Source organism: Papaver somniferum, chromosome 4 (assembly GCF_003573695.1).
Source record: "Papaver somniferum cultivar HN1 chromosome 4, ASM357369v1, whole genome shotgun sequence".
Classification (NCBI taxonomy): domain Eukaryota; kingdom Viridiplantae; phylum Streptophyta; class Magnoliopsida; order Ranunculales; family Papaveraceae; genus Papaver; species Papaver somniferum.
Window position 1 is genome coordinate 13,176,747 of NC_039361.1, and position 14,727 is coordinate 13,191,473.

Here is a 14,727-nt window from a genome sequence, read left to right on the forward strand (position 1 = left end):
TTGTAGAAGATGGATATGATGCTCCAGATGCGGAAGCTATTGCAACACTTAATCCAGCACAACTAAAAGATCACAAGGAAAGCATAAAGAAAGATGCAAGAGCATTACGTTTCATTCAGCAAGGGTTAAGTAGACACATCTTGCCCAGAATTTCAAACGCCACAAATGCAAAAGAAGCATGGGAAATTCTACAGAAAGCTTTCCATGGCTCAAAGAAAATTATCTCCATAAAACTTCAATCCTTGTGGAGAGATTTTTGATACTTTGTTGATGAAAGAAAGCGAAACAATTCAAGTATTTTTCTCGAGAGCTTCAACCATTATAAATCAAATTCAAGCTTTTGGGGATACAATAGCAGAGAAGAAAATTGTTGAGAAACTCTTAAGAAGTTTACCATTTAAGTTTGAGCATGTTGTTGCTGCAATTGAGGAATCAAAGGACATCTCCACACTTTCAATGTATGAGATGATGGGTTCCCTTGAGGCTCATGAACAACAGATAAGTAGATACGTCGAAAAGCCGATAGAGCAAGCATTTCAGTCCAAGCTGCACATCAAAGACAACAACAACCATGGTGAAAATGGAAATCGATCTCACAACAAAAGCATTTTTCACTCTAATGGAAAGAAAAATTTCAACCATGGAGGAAAATCATATCGTGGATGGGGAAGAGGTATTTTTCATAACACCTCAAGATACGACAATTCAAAACCTTACTGTAATGTATGTAAGAAATCTGGCCATGAAAGTGAAAATTGTCGATACAAGTGCACCATATGTAAGAAATTAAACCATATAGAGAAAGATTGTTGGTCTAAGCAAGACAATAAAGCAAATTTCTCCGAAAAGGATAATACTTCTGAAAGTTTATTATTTTCATGCTTTAATTCACACCAAGAAATACCAGAAAAACGAGAAACATCAGAATCACCAGAAATTTGGTATTTGGATAGTGGCTGTAGTAACCATATGACTGGAGACAAAACTTGTTTTGTTAGTTTGGATGAAAATATTAACTCTCATGTTAAACTAGGAGATGGAAATCTACACAAAGCCGAAGGAAAAGGTGTTATTTCTGTATCATCTAAAGTAGGACATAAATTAATTCATGATGTCTTGTATGTTCCTGGTCTTGCTCAAAACCTTCTAAGTGTGGGAAACTCATACAAAGATGTTATGTTGTGAATTTTGAAAATGGAGAGTGTCAAATCTTTGATGCAAGGAGGCGACAACGGAGGCTAGTGGCTACTGTGAAAATGGCATCAAACAAGGTGTTTCCTCTTATTATGGCACCAAACGGAAATTATTCCTTGAGTGCTGAAAATGTTGATGAAACTGTACTTTGGCACATGAGGTATGGTCATCTTAATTATGGCTCACTCAATCTTCTCAAAAAGAAAAATATGGTGATTGGTCTTCCTTCTTTTAACAACAACAAGCAAGTTTGTGAAGGCTGCATGTACGGGAAGATTCATCGACTTCCTTTTGTTAAGACTTCATGGAGAGCAAGAAAGCCACTTCAACTTGTTCATGCAGATATTTGTGGTCCAACTAAAATCGCATCATTTAACGGAAAAAGATATTTTCTTCTTTTTGTTGATGATTTTAGCAGGTTGATGTGGATATATTTTCTTGAACACAAATCCGAAGCATTTTCCAAGTTTCAGCAGTTCAAAGCTTTGGTGGAGAAGCAAAGTGATCATCACTTGAAAGTTTTTCGTACTGATAATGGAGGCGAGTTCACATCAAATGAATTTGACAAGTACTACACCGAGAACGGCATCAAAAGAAGGCTGACGGTAAGGTATACTCCACAACAAAATAGAGTAGCTGAGCGGAAGAATCGCACAATTGAAGAGATGGCACGAAGTACGCTCAAAGCAAAGGGACTTCCCAACAAGTTCTGGGAAGAAGTTGTCAATACCGATGTTCACATTCTTAATCGATCACCAACAAAAGCCGTTTTGAACAAAACTCCTTATGAAGCATGGCATCGTAGAAAGCCGGAGGTAAACTCTTTCAAAGTATTCAGATGTGTTTCCTATGGACACATTCCATCACAAAAAAAACAGAAAAGTTTGATACAAAAGGTGACAAATATATTTTCGTTGGCTATAGTGAAAAATCTAAAGGTATTGATTATTTCATCCGGTGACTAATGAATTGGTTACTTCAAGGGATGTTATTTTTGATGAACTAACATCTTGGAAGTGGGAAAGTGGCACTGACATAAGCTCTCCTCAATTTTGAAGAAGAACAAGAAAATGGTGAATCTGGCACCATACCAAATACCCCGCATACTTCACCAGCAAGTCCAGTAAGACAACCATCTCAAGAACTTGAATCATCTCCTGGTTCAAGTGTTCCTAAAAAGATGCGACCTTTACAAGAAATCTATGATGCTTGTGATGTTGTATTTGCTGCATTTGAACCTGAAAGTTTTGAAGTTGCTAGTAAAGATGAAAAGTGGCGAAATGATGGAGCGCAAAAGGAAGATGCATCTCTCTATCGAAGCGTGGTCGGTTCACTCATTTATCTCACAAACACAAGGCCTGATATTGTTCATTCAGTAGGAGTGTTATCTAGATTCATGCATGACCCCAGCAAAATTCATTATACTACTGCAAAAAGAGTTCTAAGGTACGTCAAAGGTACTAAGAATTTTTGTCTCAACTACTCCAAGGAAGAAGATAATAGTCTTGCCGGATATACCGATAGTGACTAGGCAGGTTCAATTGGTGATCGAAAAAGTACTTATGGCTATGTTTTTTCTCTTGGTTCTAAAGTGATTACGTGGTCATCAAAGAAGCAGAATACAGTGGCATTATCATCCGCTGAAGCTGAGTATATTGCTGCAACAACTGCAGCTTGTGAAGCAATTTGGCTACGGAAAGTTTTGGATGATCTCCAACAACAACAAGAGTCAGCAACTACCATCTACTGCGACAACATGTCAACAATCTCCATGACAAGAAATCCAGTTTTTCATAGAAGTTCTAAACACATAGAGTTGCGACATCATTTCATTCGAGACTTAGTCAAAAGAAATGAAGTGGAGCTAGAGTTTTGCAATACAAATTTGCAAGTTGCAGACATCTTTACTAAAGCTCTTCCAACTGAAAAGTTCAACTTTTTCAGAAGTTGTATGAAGATTTCAAATTAAGGGGGAGTGTTAAAAATATTAGTAATTTGAATCTACTGTTTCAGGTAGTCCAAGAGTTTGATCTAGAATCATCTAATCCTTAGGTTATATTCTAGATTGATCTTCAACAGGAGTTACAAAACTCTTAATCTTTCTGTTAATGGAATAATGTAGTGGAGTTTTAATACCTAGTCTTTTCAGTTCCTTTGTAAGTGCCTATAAATTGGCTTGCTGTTAGTGTTGTAATCAAGCAACAATTTCAATAACAAAGATTAAAGTTGCTCCAAAACATACCTGTGTTCACTTCTGTTTTCCGCTGTGCCAACAGTAATCGACAAGAAAAGGTTCATCCTACATCAAAATTCCCAGGAAAGAGGAGGCTGGGAGGCAACGGGTCTTCTAAATGTAACATTTGATTCAATGCATGAAGAACCGCAAACTACTACTTATTTCTTAACTCTAGGTTTGGAAAATCCAAAACAAGTTCAGCCAAAACCAGCTGGTACTAATTCAAGGAAAGTTACACTCACGAAAATAGATTACCGCTATGAACATTCATTTCTCAGGTTAGAATCAGATGGTGATCTTGCAGGTTATACATTCTATGAAATGTATTCTTATGCTTTGTGGGCTAAAGATTATGCGTATTTTGGAGAAGTGCATAATGGGGGGTCACCACCTTACACACCACCAACATACGAGGGACCATCTGGTCCTATCCCGCCACCATATCAGGAGCCATGACCCGCCGTCATCTTCTCAAAAATATTACTCGTTAAAGTCAATATCTAGAGACAGAACAGCTCATGAATAAGAGTTTGCTTGGTGTCTCAGAGACTTGCAGATCAAATTTCCATTCGCTGGTAATTTTGCTTCATATTGTTTTTTATTATTAATCAAAAAAAAAAAATAACGACATACATCTCGGAGAATCTACGCACAAAAGTAATTATAAATATAATCAGTTGCACCAGCTAGAAAAATAAATCACGCCATCCTTATATTGGAGGATGGGTTTCTACTATTCCTGGCACCCCAATGAAAATTTAAGGTGATCGTTCAGAAAAGTCTGGCTACAAAGTAGAGCATGCCAGGTCCTGCATACGCACTTTCAAACCGAGATGGTTTTCATAGGTAGCCTTAAAAAGATCCGACGTAAAACCATTTCTCGTAGGGAATTAGACTCTGCTGCAGCAACAACAACATCTCCACCAACACCAAAACTTATTATGTGCTCCATTACCAGAAAAGTTAACCGTGAAAGCAAAAACAAAGCCAAGGCGTTTGAAACTAAGAAAGCAAACTAGTAGAATAAAGTCACTTGCCTTACATATAGAAAACAGGGAAATAGAACCTTGACTAGGAATCAGAAAAGTTCCTTTATGATTAGGAAAGAAAATCGATTTTCAAAAGGTCAATTTCTAAAAGAAACCAGTTCCTTAAATAACACCAATAGGTTGAAAAAAAGAAAGAAACCTTCCTCAGCTGAGAGGTGTTACTATCACGCATACGCTCCTATAAAAAGGAGGGTATTCCATCTTATATCTCCCATGCGATTAATTTTTCTGGTTTGAGATTAGTGCGATAACATCTTATATCAATCTTAAACAAAAAGCATGGGAAACAGAAAAATTGTTATGAGATGTCGCTTTAAATTTGGATAACAAGCAAAAAAACTGTTTCGTGATATATAGCAAAAAGAGATGCTACAAGAACACACCAGAGATCATAATGATAAACTTAAGCTAACTCATTTCTACGGATCTCAATAAATTGGCCGTAAACCTTCATTCAATACCTTTTCCTCGGCGTTAATTACTATCTAGCTAGATAGGTGAAACTAAACTATCTACATAAGTCACCACTTTGTTTACCATTCCTGTCTGGACATTCAAGTCTCTACGTCTTTTCTTCTTCGGGTCATATAAATATACGTTCCAAGAACTAACCATCATAAGCTCACCATTTCCTAAAGCACATACCAATGTTAAATCATACGCAAAGCCGGGAAACTGTTCAGTGAATGAAAATTGTTTGGACCAAGAAACTCGAACTCCGTATTCTAGCATCACCCATATCTCTATGAGGGAAATACCAACGACATCAGAATCAACATCAAATAAACAAAGATTGTCACCCAACAGTGCCACACTTCTATACTGTCTGCGGTTACGATATCTAGAAGTATATTCTGGTAGTGGCACATCTATGAATCTCTTGGTGCTAATATTGAATGATATTATAACTTCAAAGGAAGTTTCTTTAGCGGTGTTAATGCCAAACCAATGTAGAGCTCCATTAAATAGCAAGCCTGAATCATTCCGGTGATCAAGAGGAAAAGAGTACGGAATTGGTTGCGTTTTGTCCCATGAATCTGATCCTAATGTGTAAACTTGAATTTCAACACCACGAGTTTCTTTATTCTCACCAATTCTTACCGGCTTGAAAGTGTCGTTGATGCAATCATAACCGAACCCATACCTCATAGAAGAAAAGGAAAATGGTGTTAATATTTCCTTATATTTTCTTATCAATGGATTCCAAATAAAAACGTTAATCTTGTAGTGCCAATCAATACTTTGCATACCTAAGCAAACCAAGCCATTACAGGAACCCAATACCTGAACAAAATGTTCCTTGTATTCGATTGGGAATTCCAATTTTAAAGCGCTGTTAAAGGATAGCAATGCTGAAGATGTTTCTGGAGCAAAATCTATGGAGCATATCGAAAAATACTTTGTATCTAACCTATTGATATTATCAATAAGCATGAGCTTATGGTTTCTGATACCATTATTGAGGTGATGCTTGATAAATTTAGGACTGAAAAGAAGGTTACACCAGAGCTTGCATACGCACCTACAGACCGAGATGCATTTCACTGGTAACATCATAAATATATCTACTTGAATCTCTTCTGGAAGGCTCGACATACCTGTTGGTGTTGTTGATGCTGCTTCATGTAGGATATGAGGATTTTCACCATCCATAAACTGCATGCGCCCTATTACCCAGATGAAAAACGCGGAAGAAAACGAGAGAAAAGAGAGTGAAACTCTAGGGTTTTGCTTTTGGTCAAGAGGGCTTACAGAATTTCTTTCTTACACGGAAGGTCGGTTTAAAGTTACGGATCGTATGGACTAAAAGTTTAACTCATGGACTAGAGTCAGTGAATCGGTTAATGGCTTAGTGCCTATGTTTATGAACGAACCATCTAGATCAAAATCGTTTATTTTGGTCTGTCTCCATTACAAAATTGTTTTCGGTTTTAATGTTGTGCCAAGAAGTTTTAAGGATCAACAAACTTGGGAGAAATAGACCATTACCTTTAACATTTTTCTTCGGCCAAATAGATCAGGTTACAAAGAGACCTTGACAGTTGACATCCTGCAAAACCTCCTAATCAGGATGTTCTGTACCCTTACTCCCTGCTAGTGGAGCATAATCATCATGACAATTTTGCTCAATGCATCTGTTAGCTGCACTGCAGCTCCAGATATGTCTCTTAACCATTTAAATTAACTTCTTTAATTAACATTCAAAGTGAAAACCTAAGTACCTAAACAAAGCCAGGGATCAAAAGAGGAAAATCTAATTTGGGAGAATCATCAGACCATCATTCTAACACTAAATTCCTAGTTATCCCCATTTCCGTTAGAATCACCACAGCATACAGAGGGTATACGGCATCCACCACCACCAACAGACAGTTTTACTCAACACCTTCATGAGCTTGTTGATGTAATTTCTCACTTATCCGACTCTTTGACATTTGTTTTCTTTTCTGCTTCTTTTTTCAGGAGGTTATGGCTTTATGTCCGTTTCCTGCTTCTCTTTTCTTTTTTTTTTCTTTTTGATGAACTCTTTTTCTGAAAAAAAGTAATAAATAAAAATATGAACATCTCTGAAAAAGCATGGGGAAATTACACATAAAAAATGTAGATTTGAGAAAACATAGGAAGAAAAGGTTTCTGTTGCTGAACCGGATTAAATAACTAAATGAAGAAGATTTAAGACTCATATAGGGCAAATCGACTACTTTCTGTTTAAAAAGAACGAAAGATAATCAGAAAGGAACTACATTCCATAAAATTTACCAGCATAAATATCATAAGATGAATAGAAACTGCTACTCTACGATGGTAAATGCTACTGGCATTGGATTTGCAAATCAAATGGGGACTTAATCCCATGAACAATGAAAACGATACAAATCCATTAGAAAGCTTTTAAAATCTTTCTATTCATCTTAATATTCTTTCAACTAAACTGCAAGACTCAAAGATATAACCTTAAAAAGACTAGAGCGTGTTACAAGATGCAGTGATTTTACCTTGATTTTTGTCCCGTAGGCTTCTTTGTTGGAACATCTAATTTGTAATTGTCTAGAATGATCTAGAAAAATATAGAGAAATGTAGAAAACAAGTATTCTAGAATATACTAGAGGAGCCAAAGTCCTTCAAGACTTGGCTAAGTTAGAAATGTTTGTCAAAAAGATGTCCTAATCTAAATGTTTACTAGGGTATTATAGAGAAAGTCAAGTAGGTCAAATTAGTTTACATTTAGAAAACTCTAGATACAACTAGAGTGAAGTAATATGAAGCCTATAAATAGGCATGTTGTACACCATTTGTAAGCAAGCAAGAAGATTAAATTCAATAGAAGAGAAAATTCGAAGTTACAAATCCTTGCTTCCACCTTCACTACTAGAGTTCTAGGAGCTCTATACGAGCAACACCACTATGCTCGTATATCTCCGTAAATATTACTCAACGTTAAAATTATTTCAATTTCCGACATGGTATCAGAGCGGGTTCGATCCAAATGGGCGCTAAAGTTTCCGCTGCGCGACTCTGAAGGTGATAATTCCGCACAATAGAAGACGCAAGGTACATCTCAACTATCCAAGTTCACTACTTATTTTACAACCCCCAATAGAATCTAGTTATCACCCAATTCTAAGTTAGAAAAATATGAAAAGAACATAGCAGCTCGTGAAGTTGAAGTAGTTCCTAGAAATGATAAGTCTCCATATAACATAAAATACAAGTAAGAAATGTATAAGTTTCACCTCCTTCCATTAAAGAAAAATAAATAACAAAAATAAGAAGAGAAGTTTCCATCCTCGCAGGAGATGCACCAAAGAGTGCATTTCTAAAGAAAATTTGAGGGAAGAGCATCAAAGAAATGCCTCCTCAAATAACAGAGATAGCAAAAATGAGAGTCATCCTGTAAAAATATTCTACTCATAAAGTTGAGTGGGCGGAAACTCTGAACCTACGATGGTCAAATTTCGTGAAAGACGAGGAATATCAACAGAAGGCAAAGCCTCTGAATTTAAGACTGTAAAGTTCGGTCTAAACCGTGAAGGAGAAGGAGATAATTGGCACAAGAAAGAGGCTCTGAATCTACAAAGAACAGGCTGCGAAAATGCCAGGTCAACAAAGAAGATCTAAAACAAGATATGGAGACACTATGAACGCGAGCTGGTTTCAATGTAACGACAAGTCCGAAATGAATACACTACGAGCAAGAGAAGCCAAGAGCTATCAAGAGATTGGGGGTGTTGGAACAAATTGGACGCTAAGCCAATTACAAATTAAGAGGGGGTGTTGGAACATCTAAATTGTAATTGTCTAGAATGATCTATAAAAATATAAAGAAATGTAGAAAACAAGTATTCTAGAATGTACTAGAGGAACCAAAGTCCTTCGAGACTTGGCTAAGTTAGAAATGTTAGTCAAAAAGATGTCCTAGTCTAAATGTCTACTAGGGTATTCTAGAGAAAGTCAAGTAGGTCAAATTAGTTTACATTTAGAAAACTCTAGATACAACTAGAGTGAAGTAATATGAAGCCTATGAATAGGCATGTTGTACACCATTTGTAAGCAAGCAAGATTCAATTCAATAGAAGATAAAGTTCAAATTTACAAAGTCTTTGCTTCCACCTTCACCACTAGAGTTCCTGGAGCTCTATACGAGCAACACCACTATGCTCGTATATTTCCGAAAATATAGTTCAACGTTAAAATTATAAGAATTTCCTACATGGTATCAGAGCGGGTTCGATCCAAATGGGCGCTAAAGTTTCCGCTACAAGCTGAAGGTGATAATTCTGCACAAGACGCAAGGTACGTCTCAACTATCCAAGTTCACTACTTATTTTACAATCCCCAATAGAATCTAGTTATCACCCAATTATAATTTTAGAAAATTATGAAAAAAACATAGTAGCTCGTGAAGTTGAAGTAGTTCCTAGAAATGATAAGTCTCCATATAACATAAAATACAAGTAAGAAATGTATAAGTTTCACCTCCTTCCATTAAAGAAAAATAAATAACAAAAATAAGAAGAGAAGTTTCCATCATCGCAGGAGATGCACCAAAGAGTGCATTTCTAAAGAAAATTTGAGGGAAGAGCATCAAAGAAATGCCTCCTCAAATAACAAAGATGGAAAAAATGAGAGTCATCCTGTAAAAATATTTACTCATATAGTTGAGTGGGCGGAACCTCTGAACCTACGATGGTCAAGTTTCGTGAAAGGCGAGGAATATCAACAGAAGGCAAAGCCTCTGAATTTAAGACTGTCAAGTTCGGTCTAAACCGTGAAGGAGAAGGAGATAATTGGCACAAGACAGAGGATCTGAATCTACAAGGAACAGGCTGCGAAAATGCGAGGTCAACAAAGAATATCTAAAACAAGATATGGAGACAATACGAAGGCGAGCTGGTTTCAATGTGACGACAAGTCCGAAATGAATACACTACGAGCAAGAGAAGCCAAGAGCTACCAAGAGATTGGGTGAAGAACAAATTGGACGCTAAGCCAATTACAAATTAAGAGGGGGTGTTGGAACATCTAATTTGTAATTGTCTAGAATGATCTATAAAAATATAGGGAAATGTAGAAAACAATTATTCTAGAATGTACTAGAGGAGCCAAAGTCCTTCGAGACTTGGATAAGTTAGAAATGTTAGTCAAAAAGATGTCCTAGTCTAAATGACTACTAGGGTATTCTAGAGAAAGTCAAGTAGGTCAAATTAGTTTACATTTAGAAAACTCTAGATACAACTAGAGTGAAGTAATATGAAGCCTATAAATAGGCATGTTGTACACCATTTGTAAGCAAGCAAGATTCAATTCAATAGAAGATAAAGTTCAAATTTACAAAGTCCTTGCTTCCACCTTCACCGCTAGAGTTCCTGGAGCTCTACACGAGCAACACCACTATGCTCGTATATCTACGAAAATATAGTTCAACGTCAAAATTATAATAATTTCCTACATGGTATCAGAGCGGGTTCGATCCAAATGGGCGCTAAAGTTTCCGCTACAAGCTGAAGGTGATAATTTTGCACAAGACGCAAGGTACGTCTCAACTATCCAAGTTCACTACTTATTTTACAATCCCCAATAGAATCTAGTTATCACCCAATTCTAAGTTTAGAAAATTATGAAAAAAACATAGTAGCTCGTGAAGTTGAAGTAGTTCCTAGAAATGATAAGTCTCCATATAACATAAAATACAAGTAAGAAATGTATAAGTTTCACCTCCTTCCATTAAAGAAAAATAAATAACAAAAATAAGAAGAGAAGTTTCCATCCTCGCAGGAGATGCACCAAAGAGTGCATTTCTAAAGAAAATTTGAGGGAAGAGCATCAAAGAAATGCCTCCTCAAATAACAAAGATGGAAAAAATGAGAGTCATCCTGTAAAAATATTTTACTCATATAGTTGAGTGGGCGGAACCTCTGAACCTACGATGGTCAAGTTTCGTGAAAGGCGAGGAATATCAACAGAAGGCAAAGCCTCTGAATTAAAGACTGTCAAGTTCGGTCTAAACCGTGAAGGAGAAGGAGATAATTGGCACAAGACAGAGGCTATGAATCTACAAGGAACAGGCTGCGAAAATGTGAGGTCAACAAAGAATATCTAAAACAAGATATGGAGACACTACGAAGGCGAGCTGGTTTCAATGTGACGACAAGTCCGAAATGAATACACTACGAGCAAGAGAAGCCAAGAGCTATCAAGAGATTGGGTGAAGAACAAATTGGACGCTAAGCCAATTACAAATTAAGTGGGGGTGTTGGAACATCTAATTTGTAATTTTCTAGAATGATCTAGAAAAATATAGAGAAATGTAGAAAACAATTATTCTAGAATGTACTAGAGGAGCCAAAGTCCTTCGAGACTTGGATAAGTTAGAAATGTTAGTCAAAAAGATGTCCTAGTCTAAATGTCTACTAGGGTATTCTAGAGAAAGTCAAGTAGGTCAAATTAGTTTACATTTAGAAAACTCTAGATACAACTAGAGTGAAGTAATATGAAGCCTATAAATAGGCATGTTGTACACCATTTGTAAGCAAGCAAGATTCAATTCAATAGAAGATAAAGTTCAAATTTACAAAGTCCTTGCTTCCACCTTCACCACTAGAGTTCCTGGAGCTCTACACGGGCAACACCAATATTCTCGTATATCTCCGAAAATATAGTTCAACGTCAAAATTATAAGAATTTCCTACATGGTATCAGAGCGGGTTCGATCCAAATGGGCGCTAAAGTTTCCGCTACAAGCTGAAGGTGATAATTCTGCACAATAGAAGACGCAAGGTACGTCTCAACTATCCAAGTTCACTACTTATTTTACAACCCCCAATAGAATCTAGTTATGACCCAATTCTAAGTTTAGAAAAATATGAAAAGAACATAGCAGCTCGTGAAGTTGAAGTAGTTCCTATAAATGATAAGTCTCCATATAACATAAAATACAAGTAAGAAATGTATAAGTTTCACCTCCTTCCATTAAAGAAAAATAAATAACAAAAATAAGAAGAGAAGTTTCCATCCTCGCAGGAGATGCACCAAAGAGTGCATTTCTAAAGAAAATTTGAGGGAAGAGCATCAAAGAAATGCCTCCTCAAATAACAGAGATGGCAAAAATGAGAGTCATCCTGTAAAAATATTCTACTCATAAAGTTGAGTGGGCAGAACCTCTGAACCTACAATGGTCAAGTTTCGTGAAAGGCGAGGAATATCAACAGAAGGCAAAGCCTCTGAATTTAAGACTGTGAAGTTCGGTCTAAACCGTGAAGGAGAAGGAGATAATTGGCACAAGACAGAGGCTCTGAATCTACAAGGAACAGGCTCCAAAAATGCCAGGTCAACAAAGAAGATCTAAAACAAGATATGGATACACTATGAAGGCGAGCTGGTTTCAATGTGACGACAAGTCCGAAATGAATACACTACGAGCAAGAGAAGCCAAGAGCTATCAAGAGATTGGTTGAAGAACAAATTGGACGCTAAGCCAATTACAAATTAAGAGGGGGTGTTGGAACATGTATTTTGTAATAGTCTAGAATGTTCCAAAGAAGTGTAGAAAATTGTCGAACACAAGCACTCTAGAATGTGCTACAGTTGGCTAACAGAATGTTCTAGAGAATGTGAGGTCCGTCAAAGTCCTCGTTATAGAAAGGTTGTTAGCAGATAGAGTATTCTTGAGAGGGTCTTATACTAGAATACTAGAGAGAGTTCTAGACAGTCTGTAGTCGGTTTGTATTGCCTATAAATAGGCAGATCCTACACCAATTGTAAGCAAGCAAGATTCAATTCAATAGAAGATAAAGTTCAAATTTACAAAGTCCTTGCTTCCACCTTCACCACTAGAGTTCCTGGAGCTCTATACGAGCAACACCACTATGCTCTTATATCTCCGAAAATATAGGTCAACGTCAAAATTATAAGAATTTCCTACATTCTTCACATAAGTACCCGAGTTTAGCGAAACCAAGCTCTCGACGTAACTCTCAGGATGAGCCATCATCATAGTAAGACCACGGACTGTAAGTGTGTTTCTTTGAGAAAAACTACTCACCTTTCCAACTCTTTGATTCTTTGGGTCACATAAAAAGAAACCGTCACAGGTATACATCAGAATCTCACCAGTTTTGGGTAAAATCATCGGCGTACAGAAAAGTGCATACATGGTAATTGACTCTTGAGTGATGGTGAATAGTTTAGCCCAAGATTGTCTAACTCCATAGTCCTGCATTACCCATACTTCAGCTCGGACCTGCTTCTCGTCGACTAAAACTAAACTAAGGCAGTCCCCCAATACTCCTACTTTCATATACGCTTTCGTGTTGTTATCTTTTGGTTGTGGATGTACTATACTTTTTTTCTGGCAATAGCACATCCATGAGTTTCTCATTACTAATATCAAAAGAGACTATATACTTGGGGGTACCTAGGTTGTATGGATAACTGCTTATCCAATGAAGACATCCATTGAGAAAAACTCCACGAAGTGCTACATCAATTGGAAACTCATGATGGAAAGTCAGAACAGTTTTTGACCATTGTAATCCAAATTTATATACTTCAAATTCACAGTAACCAGATTCTTTCTTATCCGCAATTCTTACCATCTTGTAATCTCCAGTTTTGCTATCGTAACCAAACCCGGCTCTAGAAACTTTGCTGGGGTTGATATGAAAATCACAATTTTGTATTTCCTTAAATTCTCTAGTTGTTGGGTTCCAAATACAAATGCTAGTCTTTATCTCAATTAAAATACCAAAGCAAATAAGACCATTACAAGTACCCGAAATCCTAATTTCCATACCTTTCTTGTATTTAAATGGGGTATCCATGAGAACAGCTTCATTACCTAAATACTCACATGATAAATCTGGTGTTGATGTAATCGAAGCATAATCTATAGAGTATATCAAAGGCTTAAAAGTATCAGACTCCGTATCAGTAAACATGATTTTATGATTGTTATTAGGGCTATTTTGCATTTCCTCCCCTCCCAAAATCGGTAATCAGTGTTTCCTCTCCTCGTTAAATTTTCCATCCAATTCTCGGTTACGTGAGTCAACAAGAGTACACACGTGGCAAAAATATACGTGTGGCAAAAAAAAATCCCTAAAAACCCTCATCTTTTTTGGTGAAATACGCCATACCAGTAGCATATGTTTCCTCACTGTCAGAGCCAACTTTCCATTTCGTTCCCTGACTCTCTACATCGCACGACACCAAATCGAACACATATGGTAACTCATTTCAACCTCCAACTCCGTGAACCCATTCAAATTCTAATTTTTTCAATATACCAACAAACAAAAACCATAATGTCAACATGATCTTCATTTCCATCAAACAGTGCCCAGCAACAACCATCTCGTCATCAGCTTCATCTCCGTCAAACAGTGCTCAACATCACCCATCTCCGCAATCTAAATCAACCACCAAAACCCATTACTTCAATAGCATCATCAACTTCTTGTAATCTCAGATCCATCTTGCTGCCAAATTCAGATTCAGATCAAACTCTGTCTTAATCTTCACCAATCATCTGTTGTATATTTTCAATATCTTAGAAAAATAAAAATTTTTTCGGTTTTGGTTTTCCGCTATGAGGGGGAAGTGTTTTGTGTTGAATAAACACAATGGATGTTAGTCGGAGATGAATAGACACCTCAAACAAGTGTGATGGTTCATAAAGGACACAACCATTCGCAATAGACACCTTATGTGTCTTTTGGAAGAGAAGAGGCATCTCCAACAGGCATAAG

At 36.9% G+C, this 14,727-nt stretch overlaps 3 protein-coding genes across 3 annotated transcripts; 1 reads left to right on the forward strand and 2 right to left on the reverse strand.

Annotated features, from left to right (window-relative positions):
* Positions 1-270: 270 nt before the first annotated feature.
* Positions 271-1,185, forward strand: LOC113272025. The gene has a single exon (XM_026521940.1). The coding sequence runs from the start codon at positions 271-273 to the stop codon at positions 1,183-1,185; it is 915 nt and encodes a 304-aa protein (XP_026377725.1).
* A 3,783-nt stretch (positions 1,186-4,968) lies between these two features.
* On the reverse strand, positions 4,969-6,141 carry LOC113272026 (F-box/kelch-repeat protein At3g06240-like). Its single transcript, XM_026521941.1, has one exon. The coding sequence runs from the start codon at positions 6,139-6,141 to the stop codon at positions 4,969-4,971; it is 1,173 nt and encodes a 390-aa protein (XP_026377726.1).
* A 7,152-nt stretch (positions 6,142-13,293) lies between these two features.
* On the reverse strand, positions 13,294-13,917 carry LOC113272027 (F-box/kelch-repeat protein At3g23880-like). Its single transcript, XM_026521942.1, has one exon. It carries the CDS (start codon positions 13,915-13,917, stop codon positions 13,294-13,296), a length of 624 nt encoding a protein of 207 aa, XP_026377727.1.
* Positions 13,918-14,727: the final 810 nt, after the last annotated feature.

Excerpts from the sequence above, each read along its gene's own strand:
- LOC113272025 (XM_026521940.1), top strand. The coding sequence starts at position 271 with ATGAAAGAAAGCGAAACAATTCAAGTATTTTTCTCGAGAGCTTCAACC.
- LOC113272026 (XM_026521941.1), bottom strand. The coding sequence starts at position 6,141 with ATGCAGTTTATGGATGGTGAAAATCCTCATATCCTACATGAAGCAGCA.
- LOC113272027 (XM_026521942.1), bottom strand. The coding sequence starts at position 13,917 with ATGTTTACTGATACGGAGTCTGATACTTTTAAGCCTTTGATATACTCT.